General features: G+C 41.0%; 1 protein-coding gene across 1 annotated transcript in view; it reads left to right on the forward strand.

Annotated features, from left to right (window-relative positions):
* The window catches only part of ABCB7 (ATP binding cassette subfamily B member 7), a 35,616-nt gene that overhangs the window by 15,870 nt on the left and 5,815 nt on the right, over nt 1-13,931 (forward strand). Inside the window, exons 5-13 of the mRNA XM_053955593.1 lie at nt 3,920-4,052; nt 4,921-5,189; nt 6,341-6,429; nt 6,954-7,041; nt 7,675-7,849; nt 9,223-9,380; nt 9,912-10,075; nt 10,247-10,376; nt 10,876-11,047. Coding sequence (XP_053811568.1) covers nt 3,920-4,052; nt 4,921-5,189; nt 6,341-6,429; nt 6,954-7,041; nt 7,675-7,849; nt 9,223-9,380; nt 9,912-10,075; nt 10,247-10,376; nt 10,876-11,047 — 1,378 coding nt within the window. The remainder of the gene's footprint in view (nt 1-3,919; nt 4,053-4,920; nt 5,190-6,340; nt 6,430-6,953; nt 7,042-7,674; nt 7,850-9,222; nt 9,381-9,911; nt 10,076-10,246; nt 10,377-10,875; nt 11,048-13,931) is intronic.

Consider the following 13,931-nt stretch of genomic DNA (forward strand, 5'->3'; position numbering starts at 1 on the left):
TATCTGGATTTTCTTTTCCCATGTTCTCCCCCCTTTTTTTGGCTTCTCTACTGGTGATTGTATAGCAAAATGCTTCCTTACTTTTCTGGTTTTTCCTTTTTTCTTCTGTGGCACAAGGAGAAAAGTGCTGAGGCTTCTGAGGAGCTGGATTAAACACTTGAATATGACAAAATCACTTGTCACCTCTGTCAGCCTGCAATGGGTTTTGGCCTCCTGGTCACAGACCAGGCATGTGTTATTCATGAGCCAAAGAATTCTTTCAGACTCTCTGCTTTTCTACTGACTGCTAATTCCATCAGTTTCAGAACAGGAATGGTTGGCTAAGGAGGCAGGACACAAGGGTTGAATTGCAAATTCTGCCTGCACGCAAAGATAACGATATCCAGCTGATCAGTGAAGCATGTTCCTATGATCTTAGTGTTTGAGCTCTTTCTAAGGGCTCAGATGGAGTTAGATAATTGCAATAAACCTTTAGAAATTGTTAGCTTTTTGAGGAGTTTCAGGTGAAAAGTATTTAAAATTGGTTTGGGTTTTTTTCCCTACTGGAAAAAGTGTAGTTCAGGTCATCATTAAATTTGAAGAAGCCATTATAGCCAGGTGCTTCTTCCCTCATCTGGAGCACATTTTGGAGCTTCTTCAGCAGTCTTGCCTCTACAAGGGATGTCGATTTCTGTGTGTATCTCCACAAATGGGGCTGTTGGATGTGTATGTTTATATTGGTCCAGAGATAAATTCTTCATGCCAGCATTTCTCACTGAATTATTGGCAAAGAACAGTTAGTTCACTGTTCTATCAGTGAACCAGTTTTCTACCAGGACCAGTTTTATCTTGTTGGGGCTCAGGCTGTCATTAATTCATCATCTTTATTAAACAAAAAATGCTGGGAAGAGCAAAATGAAAGATAAGGCTGTTTGCCTTAAAAGTAGTGTAGTCCCATGGGGGAATAAAGATGATACTGCACTGTCAGCTTAAAACAGTGCAGTCATTAAAAAAATATCTAAACTCATTTACTCATGATTCATTCTAGGGCAACCTGCTGTTAAATGTGGGCAATTGAGTTGGGATGATTTCATGGGATGCTGTATTTGCTTTCCAATAAATTCAAGCAAGGATAAGCTATTAATTCAAACCCAGAAATAGAAAATGTACAAATTCATATTGAAAGAGTCTTTTTAATGGGAATTGTTATCAAGCTTTCAGGCATTAGGCAGAGGAGGGAAGCCTGTACAGATATATTGTGTAAGACAATTGTTTTTCATGGTAGATTTTCATGGTCTACCAAGGTGTGCTTAAAGCTTTTTGTTCTGTGCCAGCAAACACAAAGAGAGAACTGTGAATTTATGCAGAAGGATGAAATTTTGTTTCCATTACTATGAACGTGATCTCATTGACTTAACAAATTGAGTAGGAAAGGCCTGTTTCTAATAATGGCCTCTCATCTCTTGCTATAAACTTTGTAAGATTAACTTTTTTCTTTTTAAATTACTGGAAAGCAGACTGTCTTGATTGCTAATGAAATGCAATACTGTGCTGCCTTGTTCTTATTCAAGCTTTACCCTCCAGGAGTCAGAACAACTATAACCTGAGACCAGACTTTAAATTTCATTTAAAACTCTATTGAGAAGAATTATATTGACATAAAAGAAGACATTTCTGCAAAATTGTAGTCTGTTACCAGTTAAATTAATTGTGAATGGAGAACAGCAGTTTAAAGAATACATCTCTTTTCTTTAAATGGACTTTACATATATCTGTAGTTCTATTTCAAAACTACCTGTAGTGTAGCACAGTCTAGTGAGGAATAAAATCCCTGCAGAGAGATTAGTGAGAATCTGCAGCAAATGAAGACCATCTGCATTACAATATTCTTATTTTCTCCTGAGAGGTCTCTCCTAGGAAAAACTGCACTTTGTCGTGTTGGTTGTCACTAGAACACACATGGCTGTGGATTCATCTTTATCAAGAACAAAATGCCATCCCAAAATCGAGTTTCAGTATCTCTGAAGGCAAAGTGGAGTTGTTTGGTTATACTGGGGAAGGGAGAGGGATTTGAGATTTCCACAATTCCCATCTCTTAGAAGGGGAGCTGTGGCTGAAGGACTCTCAGGCTGCACTGGACAAGTTCCAGAGGAATGTTGGAAGTAGGACCTGGTCTTTCAGCTGGTTTCTCTTTTCAGTCACTTACAAACCAGCACTAACCTCACCCAGGTACCCTCATATCTCATATGTCTCCTCTCAGGAGTTATCTAAATTATGCTGTGTTGAGAATTTTGACGTGTTTTTTATAATGTATTTCTTAGGGAATATACTGGGGAAGAGGAGGAAGTTAATTCCTTCCTCATTTACATTTAAATCTTTAGCCTAAAACACTGTCTAAAAAGCAGCACAGATTCAAAAAAAATAATTTACATTTTTTTCTTTAAATCTGTAGTTTACAAAAGTATTTTCAAAACCCAATTACTCTGCTTGGTGAAGTTTGTACCTTCCACTATTTGCCATAACTGGTAAAACTGGGAATATTGGATCCTGGGACAGTCATTAGAGCTTCTGGAAGTCTGTCTTCCCCCTTGAATTTGGACTGAACTTAAGAATGACTTTATCACTCTTTTCTCTCAAAATCTAGTTTTATCCAGTTAATCAACAGTTTTTCCCCTGGGCTTTCAGCTCTGACAGATGTCCCTAAATACAATTGAGATCTAAGTGGGTATCCAAAACATTTGGTGGAGAGAGCTGAAATATCTGTATCAATCTGGTTTCTGTTTTTTGTTTCTTCTCATGTAAAATAATTTGTCATCTACTCACAAGTTTTTTTTCCAAATACTAAAAAAAAAATGCCCAACCTTAAGCAAAGTCAGTTTGCTGTAAAGTATTTTAACATCTGCTGTGATTGTAAGACTGTCGGTCATAACATACTTGTTCAACTGCTAAAAAAGTTATATCCTTATTTTCAATTCTCAATAGTTAGGAGCAATTTGAATTAAGAAATTCTATTAATTTTATGAAGTTTGTCTGTGAATTGCCTTTCTTGTTGGTATAAGTGAACAATGTAACAAAGGTGCATTAAGAAGGAATTTTATGTTTTCTGTGAGATTTTCCATATTTTCTTGTGCTACAGTTGTGCAAATAAAAAACTGCTGAAGTTGGTATGTTTACATATCCATTTGTTTGGGGTTTCACATCTAAGGGGGCCACCACTGTTGACACACTGAGTGCTATGTGGTGGATGTGACTTTTTTGTTTGAAAACTAATATTTGTACAGTAATTTGTAGTGTCTTAAAGACTGTACAGAAAATCTTTTGTGCTGCTGTGCCAAAACCCAGGGTTTATGCTGACAACAAATTAATATTTGGAGCCATGTTGGCTTCCATAAATGGGAAGCATTATTTAAAATTTAGGGGAGTATTACCAGAGACAAAGGAGGGGTTGGTTTATTTTATTTGACTTCCTTGGAGCTTTGGTTTAATCCATCCCAGTGACCCAGTGTTAGCAAAGTGCAGGTGAGCAGTTTCCTGTGGAACAGAGCTTCTTCACACTGAGTACTGTCAGCAGCACAAAGAGCAAACAGCTCCAAATGATGACACAGTTTCGTAGCACTGTGTGTGCCACGCAGTGGCTGCTGCTTGATTCATTTCCTGGGCTTGCCATGCTGTCCTGAGAGCTCAGCCTCACTTCAAGGGCCTTTGCAGTGTAGTTTGTTGAGGATAGAAATCCATATTTAAAAGGAAGCAGTGAGAGAGACAAAGTAACCCTGCAGTCCCAGCAGCAAGGATTTAACATTGTGCTTGAAATAAAGAGCCAACTCACCTGCACCAAGTGCTTAGGGACTAAATATAACAGTAGAGCAATTTCAGAAAAAAATAGTCATGATCCATACATATTTTAATGCAAATGGTCTAATTGTTGTGCTCCTGCTTTCAGGCCATGAATATATTGGTTCCCTTCATGTTCAAATATGCAGTGGACAGCCTCAACCAGGTGTCTGGGAACGTGCTCAACCTCGGCGATGCCCCAAGCACTGTGGCCACCCTGGCAACTGCTGTCCTCGTGGGCTGTGAGTGCATTCCCAGCTCGTGGATGGGAGCTAAGGGTCTCCAGGGGGGGAGGGAGGGGCTCAGCAGAGCTCCTGCCCATTGCACTGCTGAGCATCACAGCTGCTTGTGAATCACAGAATCACGGGGTGGTTTGGGCTGGAAGGGACCTTAAAGGTCATCTGTGGGCAGGGACATTTCCCACTACCCCAGGGTGTTCCAAGCCTGTCCAGCCTGGCCTTGGGCACTGCCAGGGATCCAGGGGCAGCCACAGCTGCTCTGGGCACCCTGTGCCAGGGCCTCACCACCCTCACAGGGAATAATTCCTAATTCCCAATCTCCCATCCATCCCTGCCCTCTGGCAGTGGGAGCCATTCCCTGTGTCCTGTCCCTCCATGCCTTGTCCCCAGTCCCTCTCCAGCTCTCCTGGAGCCCCTTTAGACCCTGAAAGGGACTCTGGGTTCTCCCTGGAGCCTTCTCTTCTCCAGGTGAACGTTCTCAGCTCTGCCAGAGCCCCCAGAGCAGAGGGACTTCAGCCCTCAGAGTGTTGTAACAATTTTATAGTTATTTTGTGTTGATGTCTGTTCCCAATATTCTCTGACATTGCTTCTGGTATTCCAATTAAAAAATGAAATAATGCTTATAGAAATTATTCTTGATTATAAATCCTGCCCTTTCTTATAACCAGCTATAAAAAGAAACTGATTTAAATGTGTGCACAATGGTTTATAAATGAAAAATTGCATAAAGCTTGGGCCAATTAAGTATAAATTACATTTGAACTAAAATTGTTGAAAATATATAAAGAATGAGTCTAGTGTAATTTCATGCATGAAGGGAAGTTGAAAATATAATTATTTTCATTTTGTAAACTTTTTCATCCCTTTTTAGATGGTATCTCAAGAGCTGGGGCAGCGTTATTTAATGAAGCGAGAAATGCAGTATTTGGGAAAGTAGCTCAGAATTCAATCAGGAGGATTGCCAAGAATGTTTTCCTGCACCTTCACAACCTGGATCTGGCCTTCCATCTAAGCAGGCAAACAGGAGCACTGTCAAAAACCATCGACAGAGGCACCAGGGGCATCAGCTTTGTTCTCAGTGCTTTAGTGTTTAACCTGGGACCCACAATGTTTGAAGTGGCTCTGGTCAGTGGAATTCTGGTAAGTGTGGTTTAGTCATTGTTGGAATTGTCTCATTTAGGAACGATGCTCTTACCAAAGTCTACAGAGTACTACTAATAATAATTGAATTTATAAGGTGAAAGCAACTACTTTAAAAGAGAGCAGCCCATAATTTTCAAATATCTGTTGCTTTAAATAAGCTTATTTGAAATTATTTTCACATGTAAAGCCTCTCTTCAGCCAGTTGCATTTGTGTGGACAGTTTTTAATGTTTTTCTTCAGAATTGTTGGAAAAATGAAATCAGAAAAGTAAACTGTGCACACAAGTGTCAAATATACCCAGGTGAATAGTGAGGAAACAGAATTAAAATGCTGTGGTTCAGTGTATTCAGGATAGAGGAGGGGGTGATTATTGGTTCTTTCCTGAGTACTGATTTGGACTTATCCACAACTTAAAAGTGAAAATTAGCTTTTGGAAAACAGGCTTCACCTGGCAGGTTTTAAGCTTAATGTCCTGAAATTTAAACTTCTACAAAATAAATCACATGTTCTGTCTTTGAAGTCAGGAACTTTGATTGTTATTTGGGTGCAAAAATCTAAATCTTGATTATGTATCTTGGTTTAAATTAAAAACAAGAATCTTGTTCTGTTTATTGGCCTTTTTAGAAGGACTTAATCAAGTTTGAATGGAACAGTGAAAATGCCTATTGGCTTACATTTTCTAACCAGTGGAAGTTGACGGTCAGCCAACCCTCCTTAGGGCTTTTCTCTCCTGATGTGCCCTGAAGTACAGAAAATGCTTCCTAAGTTGTTTTGCAAGGCCATTTATTTCTTCTTCTACAGTCCAGCTTTCTTTCAAAATCCACTGAAAAAGCATAGAAACAAATACTTATTTGTGAAAACAGCACAAGCATCAGCAGCATTTATGTTTTATAATGTGAAAAATAACTTTGCAGTATTATATACACTGCCTCTTGGTTATTGCCTCCAATCTTTTCATCTAAATCCTTCTTGCTGCTTTCCTTTTGAGTTTAAGCCTTTGTTTAGCCTTAAGCTGTTCAGAGCAGGGATTGTGTTGGGAGGGACCATAATTTCTTGTCTTAAACTTAAAACAGCTTAGCTGGAGACAACAGCGAAATTTTGAAAAATATGATTTTTTTTTTTTATTTATTTGATTTTAAATCTTCCAGTATTACAAATGTGGTGCTGAGTTTGCTTTGGTCACTCTGGGGACACTGGGAGCCTACGCAGCGTTCACGATAGGAATCACACAGTGGAGGTAAGGCAGGCCCTGCCCTCAGTTCCTCAGGGTGCTCTGATACCTCAGCCTGAACTTGGGATGATGCCTTGCAGTGCCTGCCTAGAACAGAGGCTAGACAAGATTAAGAGAATAAAGGGGGTATTTATTAAAGGCCTTCAATAGGTTCACCTTGGGCAGGGCAAAAACCACCGAGCACACACCCAGGATGGGCGATGGTCATGAGTTTTTCAGCCAATTATAAGTTTGGTCCATTTACATATCAGGGGGTAATACTCTAATACAGCTTCAGGCAATGAAGTCATATTCCCCCTGTTTGCTCCCCTCCCAGTTCACTTTTGCTGATACTTTTCAGGGCCTGAGGCAGTAGAGTATCCTTGAATCTCAGGCCTAGAGGGATTGTTCTGTCTGACCAAAATGTGAAGACAGTTAACTAATACTCTATATGGAGCTTAGAGTTATACACTAATGCAGTGCAGGGTCTGAAAAATGTAAAAGCTAAAATCCTCAGGCATCAGTGACTGGATCAAACCTTCCTTTCCCAGGACAAAGTTTCGGATAGAAATGAACAAAGCTGACAATGATGCTGGTAATGCTGCCATTGACTCGCTCCTGAATTATGAGACTGTGAAGGTAAGGCCAGTCTTTACTACCAGGCTCTTTGTCTTGCTTCTGTCAGCCTTAGGGAAGTGAGTCATAAGATTCATCTTTAAAGGGATGAATATTTGGAGCAGTAGCATATTTTTAAGCATTATTCATTTGAAGAGGAGTGCGTGGCATTGACAGAGTCACAGGAAGGTTGATAGCGGGGGCTGGAAAAAATCTCTTTGTTAATAAAGAGTAAGAAGTTTCTTTCATGACTGAATCACCTTGACCATCAATTTCTGCAAAGAGTAAACTTAGTCTTGAAGAGGAGGTTTAGGTTGGATACTGGGGAAAGGTTCTTCACCCAGAGGATGGTGGGGCACTGAACAGGCTCCCAGGGAACGGGCATGGCCCCAAGCCTGCCAGAGCTCCAGGAGTGTTTAGCTCTGTCCACAGGGTGGGATTGTTGGCGTGTCCTGGGCAGGAACTGGACTGCATGACCCTTGCAGTTGGGTTCCTTCCAACTCAGGATATTCTGTGATTCTTTCCTTCAGTTGTGAGAACTGTTGGAGAGGAGCTGTGTGTCAGTGCACTCAGTCTGTTCATACTGGATTTTACAGCTCCTTAAACAGTCCAACATGTTTGTCACTGTCACATTTACCATTTTTGTTTACGTTGTAGTATTTCAATAACGAAAAATACGAAGCCCAACGGTATGATGAATTCCTGAAGACTTATGAAAAAGCCTCCCTGAAGACTACCTCTACTTTAGCTCTCCTCAACTTTGGCCAGAGTGCTATATTTAGTGTGGGTTTAACAGCCATCATGGTGCTCGCCAGCCAGGGCATTATTGCAGGTAACTCACCTGTCTGTAAGCCTAAAACGAATCTCCTTTACCTCAGTTCATCCATAACAGAGGTGTTAGTCTTAATTAACTGAGGGTTGATGTGATAGTTCATTTTGAGACTTTTTGGTTGAGAGTTTTTTGCTTAAGTTTTGTCTGTATGTTTCTGCTTCTTGGAGTATTTATTATATCTCTCTCCCAATGACTCAATCATACTATGATTTTATCAAAAACATTATAAAAGTTTAGCAGTTAAAGAAAGATCCCAAGAAAATGTCACTTCAGGAAGTTTTTCTTGAAGGTTTTTGAAAGGCACTTCTATAGATAAAAATATTTCTGTGGACATTGTACAAAGATCCTTTCTTTTTGCCCTTCTCCCTTCCCATGTTGGCAAGACCCCATGTATATATACCCCTGTGCTTTGTCTCCGGTAGTTTTGTTACCAATAATTCACTTTCCTTCCATTAATAAGGGCACATTATTAAAAGAATTGCTTCCATCTGTTCTACACTTGTCTAATTTACTGCATAAAGTAAAGCCTGCTTGATGAGGAAGCTTGAAATACAGAATTGGGATGAAACTCTGCTAAAGCAAGGTGGTTTTAGAGTAAAAATAATGATGCTTTAAAGACTGTTAACATCCAGAAGTGTTTGAAGGGCAGACCTTTATACCATGTGCTCTTTCTTGCGTCTGCTTTGCCCTTTTTAAAGATGCCAGGGCAGGGAAGGGTTACACTGAACAGATCAGTCAGTAGGTGCAGTTTATAGCTGTTCTTAGGAAGATTTAGAATAGCTTGAAGCAGGATGGTAGACATATGGCTTTAAATCATCTTTCTGGGCCTGTTTCAGCTGAACTGACCTGCCACTTGCCTTTAGCTGCTGTGACATCCTGAGTTTTCCCTTGATCAGCCTGTTTGATACCGAGCTGCCCAGAGGTTCTCAGTGTGTTTTAGCAGCTCTGTGGTACATACAGTATGAAAGCTCTCTCTTGATCATGACAAAATCTTATCACTTGGATTTGTCTGTAACTGTACTTAAGATTGTCTTTTCTGATTTGTGCTTCCATATATTATTTCTTCCCCTTTTAACTTCCTTAGGCCTCTCTGTGGATTTTACAATCTGATGTTGTATGTGCTGCCTGCCTTATTTGCCAGTGCTATTGCATCTTTTTTAAAGTGAAATCCACACAAACATTGCCATTTGTTTCAGGCACCCCTAAATAAAATTTGGGAATGGATTCTGGGGTTTTGCTTGTTATTTAAACATCTGGGTTTAGAAATGGGATAAAAGAAATTAGCTTTGATGGACTTGATTCTTTCTTTTGGGGCATCCTACAAGGAAAACCCTTCAAGTCTCCTTATTCTCTCACACCCCTTTTGTCTTAAGGCAGTCTTTCTGTTGGAGATCTGGTAATGGTGAATGGATTGCTGTTCCAGCTTTCTCTGCCCCTGAACTTCCTGGGAACAGTGTACAGAGAGACAAGACAAGCACTGATAGATATGAATACCTTGTTTACACTTCTCAGTGTAGATACCAAAATTAAAGTAAGTAGTAGCTTATTTTCCTAAAGTATCTGGGCATTTAACAGGGCCCATGTGGCCGTGCCATCATTTCACCATGTTCTCATCTTCCAGGTTTAATTTCTACTCATGAAAGAGTTGCTGTGTGTGAGGTTGCTGTTCTGCCTCTTCTTTAAGTGCAGTTACTTCAATAAGTTGATTTTTCTTTTCTTGCAGAGAAGCAAAAATTGCTTCATGGCAGCTGTGTTTGTATTGAGATTTTTTTATTTAAGTATTCATGCCTCGTGCTTGAATTTTTATTGATAATTAATGATGCAGAATATATTGCAAAAGAAGTTATGAAGCAGAGTGTTTACAGCAGGAATTTTTACCTCCTTTGGGGAAAAGGAGGAGCAAACCAATGTCACTTGTGCAGCAAATTATGATTATTTTCCACATACCTGAGCTGGAGTGTCTGTTTGCCTTTTTCTGAGGTGGGAAAGGGACTGTTGAGCTTGTTGACATGTTGGAGATAATTTCTGGGCAGCAGATAAAGTGGAACTCTTCTTTTCACAGGACAAAGAGCTGGCTCCACCCCTGCAGATCACCCCCCAGACTGCTTCCATTGCCTTTGACAATGTGCATTTTGAATATCTGGAGGGGCAGAAAGTCCTTGCTGGAATGTCCTTTGAAGTCCCTGCAGGAAAGAAAGTGGCCATTGTAGGAGGTAGTGGGTCAGGGTGGGTAAATGGACTAAATATGCCAATCAATGCAGAATTTAGTTTCTTAAATGTGGTGCTGCTTGTGTTTGCTTTTTATTTTGTATTATATTTATGTTTGTATATCATTCCTGATTGGAGATTGTAAATGGCAAACCAGGATGTAACATTAACTTCTCTTTTCAATTCCAGGAAAAGCACCATTGTGAGGTTATTATTTCGATTCTATGAACCTCAGAAAGGAAATATTTATGTTGCTGGACAGAACATCCAAGATGTCAGTTTGGAAAGTCTGAGAAAGGCAATAGGAGTTGTGCCTCAGGTATTCTGTGTTTCCTACTCCCCTGACAGTCCATTGGAACAGTAGTTCTAGTCCATTGTACTAGTAATTCTCAGCATCTGGCAATGTTCAGTGAAGGCCAGTCCTAATGTAGTGGTGTTGCATGGTGACTTTCAAAGGAACTAGACTTTTTTCCCCCAGGAAATATTATGTTTTTATATGCATCATCATCTAGATCCAATTTTCTGAAATGTGTTTAAGCCTCCCCATGAGAAACTGCCTCCAGCTTTAAGTGATTTAGCCTTATAGTTGATTACCACCCGTAATGAGTTAGCAAAGTGGTGAAACTATGCATGACATACATATTTAGGACACAAAATATATTAATCCCTTTTTTGGGAAACGTCCCCAAACACTTTTACCTTCAGGCTGTGTAAAGAAAAATACAAGCCGTTCTGTATTGATTCTTTCAGGGGCTGGGGACAGTTTTGAAGCTGATGTTCATAATTTCTTATTTAAAATGTGCTTCCCACAAATGCAGGATGCTGTTCTCTTCCATAACACCATCTACTACAACCTGCTCTATGGCAACACGGGGGCCACGGCAGAGCAGGTGTACGCGGTGGCCAGGCTGGCAGGGATCCACGATGCCATCCTGAGGATGCCCAATGGCTACAACACCCAGGTCGGGGAGCGAGGACTCAAACTCTCAGGTTGGCTCCCAGCTTCTTCTTTGTTTGCTGCCTCAAAGTTTCATGCAGAGTTTAATCCTCAGGTTTGCTTTTAGTTTATTAAGCTTATAACACAGAATCATTAAGGTGGGAGAAGATCTCCACGATCAAGTCCAACCTTTGAGCAAATCCCACCATGCTCACTAAACCGCATCTCCAAGTGCCACGTCCACTCCTTTTTGGAACACTTCCAGGGATGGTGACTCCACCAGTGCCCTGGGCGGCCTGTTCAATGCATGACCCTTCAGTGAAGAAGTCTTTCCTGTCATCCAACCTGAGCCTCCTCTGGCCCAGCCTGAGGCCATTACCTCTCCTCCTGTCCCTGTTCCCTGGAAGCAGAGCCCAACCCTCCTGGCTGCCCACTCCTGGCAGGAGTTATGCAGAGCCAGAAGGTCCCACCTGAGCCTCCTTTTCTCCAGGCTGAGCCCCTTTCCAGCTCCCTCAGCTGCTCCTCATAGGACTTATGTTCCAAACCCTTCCCCAGATCCATTCCCTTCTCTGGACACTCTCCAGCCCCTTAATGTCCTTGCAGAGAAGAGCCCAAAATACCTACCTGCAAAGGCTAAATATTAATATGAAGGTCTGCAGTTTAAGGCAGGTGTAGTCTGCAAGATGTTCAAAGGAATGTATTTTCAGGGCATAGTGTTAAATGAGATTGTGAGGCTGGCAGTGTATCTAAGTAAAAATTACTTCTCTCATGATCCTTTTGGGTAGTGGACTAGAATTGGGAACTTGATGTGTGTTTTGGGCCCGGCTCGTGCTGAGGGATGCAGTGGGTGCAGACAGCGGTGCTGCCTGTTGCAGAGGCAGTTCTGAGGGGCATTTCTTTCTCTGCAGCTGCTGCAGTCAGGAGTCCTGGTGCCTTTGAAAAAGGGGGTCAGAGGGTACAGCCAGTACCCAGAACATGAGTGCAGGAGAAAGTGTGCATGCTGCAGAAGGGGGTTATGCAGAGACCTAAAAGAGAAATAAAATATGTGAAGCACAGATCTGGGTGAGGGAATAGAAGGTGCTAAATAGGTACTGGCAGAACTGAAGAGAATCGTGCTAACAATGAAAGATTTCTCTTGTGCTGCCTGTCTCCCCACACTCATAATTGCTAGAAAGAGGATTTGACTGACAATAGGTTTGAAATGTCTTGGTGTTGATAGAAGAATAGAATGGTTTCAGTTGGAGGGAACCTTCTAAAAATCATCTAAACCAACACTTATGCTGCAAGCAGAGGCATCTTTGACTAGACCAGGTTGCTCCATGCCTTAACCTTATGTTGAGGTTTAGATTGGATTTTAAGAAAAATTTCTACACCCAAAGGTTTGATCAGGCTTCTCAGGGCAGTAGTGGACTCCTCATGCCTGGAGGGATTTAACAGCTGTGTGGATGTGGCACTTGGGGACATGGGGCTGTGGTGGCTGGGGGAAATGTTGGGCTTCATGTGGGGCTTTTCCAACCTGCATGATTCTGTGTCCCTTTCTGAGTCTGGAGCATTGTGTGTGGGTGTGTTGGGGTTTCTTTCTGACCTCGTGACTCCTGTAACAGAACCTTTCTGAAAATGGGTTCTGCCTTTCCTCCATCCTTCAGTTTGTGCTGCCACTGAGATGGCCAGTGCTCTCACAAAAGTGGTGTTGAGAAAGGTAAGGGAATTGTGTTCTTTTACTGCTTTGTTTATATTTAAAGAAGAAAGAATATGTAAAATACTCAGGATAAAGACAATGGAATTATTTTGAGCTGTGAATGAGCGTCTGCCACTGAAAGAACAGCTTCAGTTTCTTATTTTCAGCAATTAGGTAAGTATTGACAAATACCAGTGGTAAACAAGCTTCAGGAATGTGTGCAGCCAAGGGTACAGGAGTCTCAGGCCAGTGCTCTCAGAACTGGTGTCATTGTTTGAAGGATTCGAGATATCAAATGGAAGGCTCTGAGTTCCTTCAGTGGCTCTGTAAAAAGCTACTGCTAATTGGAATCTATAGTCCTCTCAATAGTAGATTGGCTCCCTAAATTCTTATAAAGATATGTATTGGATTCATTTCAGAATCAGTTTGTGAGATTTTTTTTAAGTTGGGTGAGGCTTCTTCAAGTCTAAGGAGAACACAAAGTCCTATTTTGTTCTGTTATTTTGTGGCAGGAATAGGGTGAGTAAAAGCTGTGTGAATTGAAGTGATTCTCTTTAAAATCCAGGGGTTTAGTGCACAATGGAAAAACAAGATTTTAGCTGCAATGACAGATTTGCCAATTTGAGCGGGTGATGTAGCATTTCGTGCGGTTCTTACTGTTCTCAAGGATTGATTCATCAAGAGTAAAGAGTGAAAAACAAGTTGTTTGGGTTGTTCCAATTAGAACCCACATCAGTGTTGTCCAATAGATGTGTAATAGACAGAGCTGCAACAGCCCTAAATCCCTTACTCTGAATGGAACAATTTCTGGGCTGCTGCCCTCATGGGGAGCAACATGACATGAGTGGACCTGCTTCAAATATGAGGGATCTGGTTACTGAAATATGTCCTGCAAACATGGATATTGTCAAGCTGTGAGTTTTGAAGATGCTGTACAGGGGAGGGAGGAGAGCACACTAAAACAGACTGAGTAAATCATACAGTTCTAATTGCTCCTGAGTTCTGCCAAAGACAGTTTGAAATGTGAACTGCAGCATTACCACCAGCCTTTTAAATGGTTTATGAAAGCATGTTCTCTCCTGATAGGAATGGAACATTAACAAGAATATAATGGTATTAAATGGAATGTTTTGAAGTCTTGCATAAAACAAAGGAGGACAAGTGCACAAATGTGACGTGTTTGTGTCGCATACCAAATGTTTAGCAGATTTTAAGTTCTCAAATGCACCTGTTTTCCTGTCTGTAAAAGTTGCCCTGAG

This window comes from Vidua chalybeata, chromosome 14 (assembly GCF_026979565.1).
Source record: "Vidua chalybeata isolate OUT-0048 chromosome 14, bVidCha1 merged haplotype, whole genome shotgun sequence".
In the NCBI taxonomy this organism is placed as follows: domain Eukaryota; kingdom Metazoa; phylum Chordata; class Aves; order Passeriformes; family Viduidae; genus Vidua; species Vidua chalybeata.